The 5,671-nt window shown below is 32.8% G+C and overlaps 1 protein-coding gene across 2 annotated transcripts in view; it reads right to left on the bottom strand.

Annotated features, from left to right (window-relative positions):
- The window catches only part of LOC106458761 (tyrosine-protein phosphatase non-receptor type 4-like), a 72,417-nt gene extending 67,954 nt beyond the window's left edge, over positions 1 to 4,463 (bottom strand). For both annotated transcript variants that reach the window (XM_013918310.2, XM_022385073.1), the window contains exon 1: positions 3,176 to 4,463. In XM_013918310.2, coding sequence (XP_013773764.2) covers positions 3,176 to 3,259 — 84 coding nt within the window. In that variant the 5' untranslated portion in view covers positions 3,260 to 4,463. The remainder of the gene's footprint in view (positions 1 to 3,175) is intronic.
- Positions 4,464 to 5,671: the final 1,208 nt, after the last annotated feature.

The following is a 5,671-nucleotide window of genomic DNA, read 5'->3' as shown; positions in this document are numbered from 1 at the left end:
AATATCCCTGACCACCCTAGTTGAGGAAAGTTTATTTTCATTAAAAACTAAATTCCTGTCACGAAAACTACTACTACTACATTTCTTTGTACATATCTGAATTCTTTACATACGCGTGCACACACGTATATATATATATATATATAAATATAAACACACACACACACACACATTGAACAAATAAATTAGGCATTAATAAGATATCCACGTGTATCTTACAAAGTTATCACTCGTGAACTATTAACAAAGACTTAACGACTGACAAATTTTTTCGAACATGTGTGTGTGTGTGTGTGTGTATGTTCTTCAGCAAGATTTTTCGAAAACAGCTGAACAGATTCGGACGAAAGTTGGTATACATTTTGACTATGACCCAACTTAGAAGTGATTAGTTTTTTGAGGGTCAAGGTAACAGCAAGTTCGAGAATATCCCAAAAAATCCTTATCTGTTAACATGGGGATCGATTTTTCACACTATTTTTGCTCTATAACTCAGTCAAAATGATCAGATATATGGTGAGCGATAGAAACACAAGAAAACCTCACAACTACTAGAGAGAGAAAAACCTCTATATCATGATGACTAGTGAGCAATCGAAACACATCAAAAACAAATATAAAACGCATCTTCTCTACATTCAAGTTCAGGTACTTATTTATCTTAGGAAATCACAAAAATGAACATAAATACTACTTCACGTAAAAAAAATAAATTTAAATGTAATCTTTAAATCGAGAGCAGATTTCAACTTGACCTAACATTTCTAACAGAAATTCCTAACTGAGTTAAGCATTCCTCCATTTTTACTGGTTGATAAGTGTTAAACTATTGATTCATCTTGGTGTCGGAAAATAAAATTGACATTGAATAATGCCTTGCTGTTAACACTCTCTCTCCATGGAATCAAGTAATCAGCTGAAGGATAAGAGATTTGTTAATATATATAGAACATATGTAGAACAGCTGTTTTTGGAAGCTTCTAAAAACGAATGCCGTGAGAAGATAAAGGGGCCTTTTGCTAACAACGAAATCAGCCAGTTCTTTCAAGTTTAGTCGTCTTTAACTGAAAAGTTATAAATCAATGTGTTCAAATTTACTTTGAATGTGTAAATTCGCTATGATACCTAAGTGTTATACACATTGGACATTAGTTTTCATAAGTCTTTTAAAAGGCGGTGATATCAAGTAAAACAGGAACCAACTGAAGTGTTAAATAGTCCACAATACTAGAAGTTTGGAGAGCCGTACTGGCATGAAAATGAATCAAACGTGGATAAGAAAAGAAAGACTGAAACAAAAATGTAAAACAAAGAAACATTTATTTACGGCATAAACAAAACGTGCTATAATCTTACATTATAACAGACAGCTTTTATGGCACCGTTATCATTCTCTGGTAGGTAAAGCTGAGGAAGAACACACCTTAACGGAATAATAGAATGCATGATTGTGTCTATATTACATTTTCATGTCAAACCAAGTTCTGAAAGTACTATCCCATAATCCTACATTATCTATATCAGTGATCTTTCTCATTATATAGATTACCTCCCAGCTCATACTAATTTATAAATACCTCTGCAACACTCCTTCATTGAGTATGATTAAAACCCTAAAAGAAATACGACACAGAAACTTGGCCAAGCGAGTATAGTTTCTTGTAATGACCAGTATGATATGTTACAGTAGCCTACGATCAAGATTAAAGCATATATACAGTTACTTACATCCTGTTCACAAGGGTGTTAGTTAAATACAGAACATCTTGGCCAAGCGAGTATAGTTTCCTGTAATAGCCAGTACGGTATGTTACCGTAGCCTACGGTCAAGATTAAAGCATATATATACAGTTACTTACATCCTGTTCACAAGGGTGTTAGTTAAATACAGAACATCTTGGCCAAGCGAGTATAGTTTCCTGTAATAACCAATACGGTATGTTACCGTAGCCTACGGTCAAGATTAAAGCATATATATACAGTTACTTACATCCTGTTCACAAAGGTGTTAGTTAAATGCAGAACGCCTGAACGAGTTTTGTTAATATTATTGACTATACTTGAATAAAGATTTCCTAGTTAGAGTAAAAATCCAGCAGTTTCAACTGCAACAATAAAATATGCACGCATTTTCAATTATTAACTTAAGATGGTTTTTCTCCAGAGTGTAAGTCTGGAAAGGATATCGAAATTCATGATCATAATTTAGCTTGTCGTCTTAAGTACACATTCTAAAAACTGCACCAAAACTGTGAGAAAAGTTCTGATTCGATACACAATTACTGTCATTCTCTCTGCAAACTAGATAAAGACACCTAAAACCTTTATATAACGTATTCAGTCTCATGATAATTTTACCTTTAAAGCACATTTTTAGAATTTAATCCCTTTTATCCTTTCGATGATCAAAAGATTTTCCATTAGGTCACATCATGTTTTTATTGATATGGGTACATTTTGATCTGGCGTCTTATATTAATTAAAACTAATCACTAGGGTATTTTTAGATATATTACTTAACAAAGGCACACATAAATCACGTTAGTCATATAATATAACTGTTAAATAACTACCAAAAACACGAATTAATAAATACACTTAGTATTCCGAAAATTGTTTAATCTCGAAGTCTAATTTCAAGGAAGGTCCATTTCAATCTACTCTTTGATCAACGTGTGTTATTGGGTTATAGTAGTTTGATGTTTAAAAACACGAATTGTAAATCGATAGCAAGTCTTTGTTTAGCTTTGCTTTAATTATTTATTTATATTTCTTGTATATTCAAAACGTCATACGCATTTCTAACCTTTAACATTAGTTATCAAAACAGCTATAATTATTTTGCTCTTTTTTGGGGAGGGGGAGTAGAATAACTAAAATGAACTACTAAAAGTTTGTTTTAAGACGTTGTGTTTTTGAGTAGGTTACACCTTATACATTGAGGTGGTTATTACAATACCGTAGCTACTTCCATAATGAAAGATTAAAACGGGCGTGAACTAAAATTATATAGAAAATACCTGTGAAATATGTAGCTATATTACTAACTTAATCTTTCTTAGGTTTTAAAGAACAAGCTCCTATCGGGCTACACTTATTACTCTTAAAATACAGTCGGCTAAGAGTATCATATATCTAATATAACTGTTGTAAAAATGTAATAAGTTTCACCAACCTGTCTTCTTCGACGTGCTAGTCGTTTGGAAGCTGAGTCACAGTTCAACAGTGAACTCATGAAGTGTGCAACGTACTTCAACATTTTGACTTGCACATTTTAGCAGCTTTGAGCTTACTTCACTGTTATCAGACCGCTTACTTCACTGTTATCAGACCCTTATGTAACACTCCTTATTTTAGTACCTGTGTATGCTAAATTATCAGTTCGGTTCCATCACTGTTTTCGCACAGTTCCGTTAACACACATTAACGTTGTATAGGTACTTTCATCGGTTCGGTGATATTCTATGTATTTCTGTCTGGTTATTCATCCTTTCCTGTGGTGCGAGATATTTTTACAAACGTTTTCATGGTAAGCGACAAAGTACATAATCAAACGCGATTTGGTCATATTCTGGATTCCTAAATTACGAGTCATGTTACGCAGTTATCATACACTTGTTACATTATCTTACAATTAAAAAGCGTCAGCCAAAAATAAATATTTTCAAAAAGCAAAACTAAATACCGTCGCTTTTATTCATCTGGCATATTTCACTTTTGTAGAAAATGCAAATTTATGTGGCATAAACGAAAATAAACATACATTCAGCTTTTTTTATCTGCTGAGCTAATACAATTTTTTTTTAATTCTCCAAAGAACGGTTTCTTCTTAGTAGTATTCGAACGAACTACAATATTGCTTCTTTTCTAAATCGGTCTGACTATAGAACTCATGTACATTTTGCATTGTTTTATTGATAAAGCATGTTCAACGTGTAGGTCTACAGAATAAGTAAGACCTAGGGTTGCTACACAATAAATAATTTTTTCTGTGCATTCGTTCAGTAGTTCAAACAGGCATTTGAACCATCGGAACAAAAGCCTCAGAATTTGGCATTTCAAAAATCGTCCTTGATGCGTGCAGTCTGCAGTAGAACACACATAGGCAATTACGCTTTACCTTAGGACACAGAGTTTCTAGGGCAATGTACAAGATACATCCGTATAACCTTTGTGCTAGCAGCTATCGCAAGCAAATAAGAACAGTGAAATACATTCTTTCTATTAAATGGCATTTGAGATAAAACAGATAGACGGTAAATGTTTCTAGCAAACACAAAATCAGTGCTAGACCAATTACAATATTTTCTTAAAATATCTTACACGCTGACGTACAGAGCTGTTAGAATTCTGATAATGATGAGCTGCTTATTTTTTACGTATTCTAAAAATTGCTACCAGGTGCTAAAAATCACCAATAAGTCAAAGAAATGTATATATATATACTGCATGTAGTAGATGCAAGATCCCCGAAAGGGTTCTGTTTCAAGAGTAAATAAAACCAAAATTAACAATAACAAATATTTTTATTTCTTGCTTTTGAGGTTCGTATGCCATGCTGTGTTGTAGACTACAGAATGCATAATTCTTCTCGTGATTCGTGGTATGCGCACGTTTTACTGACAGTACAAATTGCAACATTTGAGCGCTCCCCTTGTGTGACGTCATTTTAGTGTCTACTGACAGACAGACAGACAACACACTACTGCGAGTGGTTAAAACAGGTAATTTTTAACAGTCGTGTAAATTATTTTTTAATTCAATAATTTTGAGATATGAATGTGACAAATTCTATACATGTATGGGGTTCTTAACGGGCCATTTTCAGTGGAATAAAAATTTCCTTCAAATAATTGATAATTAAACCGTGAATTAGAAATAACTGAATTTTTTTTCCCTCCACCGTCTACTCCTTCTATATTTAGAGCTACATCTACGTTTTAAGAATATTAAAAAAGTAAAAAGGCATAAGATACATATGTAGTTGGAAATCATGAGTATCTAAATGTCTAATAAATGTAATGAAAAATAATTGTTACTAACAGAAATAACCGCCCTCATGGCAGGTATAACTTCTATTTCATGCGGAAGGTTTTGTGCCTGCGGCCTTTTCTGGAATTGTCTGACAGTTCTACAACAGTGTGCTCATACTTGACATTCAGTAATGTTCACCATCCATGAGAAAAATGATTTTATTGAAATTTTAGTTTAAAGATGAGCTATCGTCACAGCATTACATCACAGAGTAGATTTTATTGAAGTATTTCTTTGTAGACGCAGTTATCAATGAAAGTGCTTTGCTTTTCTGTTGCAACACTCATGAGATTTTTACTAAAGAAAACAAATAATTTTTTTAAAGTTTTTTATTGTTTTATATTTGAAACTTACTCCTTTTTGTAATTTTTATTGGTTAAATCTGAAACATATCATTTTTGTGGAAATTTTAATTGTTATATTTATTGCTCAGCTATAAAAATACCCCCCAGTCAGTGTCGTAACAAGGACGCACACATTCAGGGCGCAATGACAAACTCAAAGGGCGCGAATATATTGTAATCATTTTCAGTTTTCGTTATAATTTTTTTTATCATTTATTGATGTTCCTTATTAATTCATAAGCGAATTCACTCATGAAAAAAAGCTTTGATATCCGACAACAAGAGCTTAAGTT

This window comes from Limulus polyphemus, unplaced genomic scaffold (assembly GCF_000517525.1).
Source record: "Limulus polyphemus unplaced genomic scaffold, Limulus_polyphemus-2.1.2 Scaffold510, whole genome shotgun sequence".
Lineage (NCBI taxonomy): Eukaryota > Metazoa > Arthropoda > Merostomata > Xiphosura > Limulidae > Limulus > Limulus polyphemus.
Note: the sequence above shows the minus strand (reverse complement) of the source record. Positions and strands in the feature narration are given on the sequence as shown.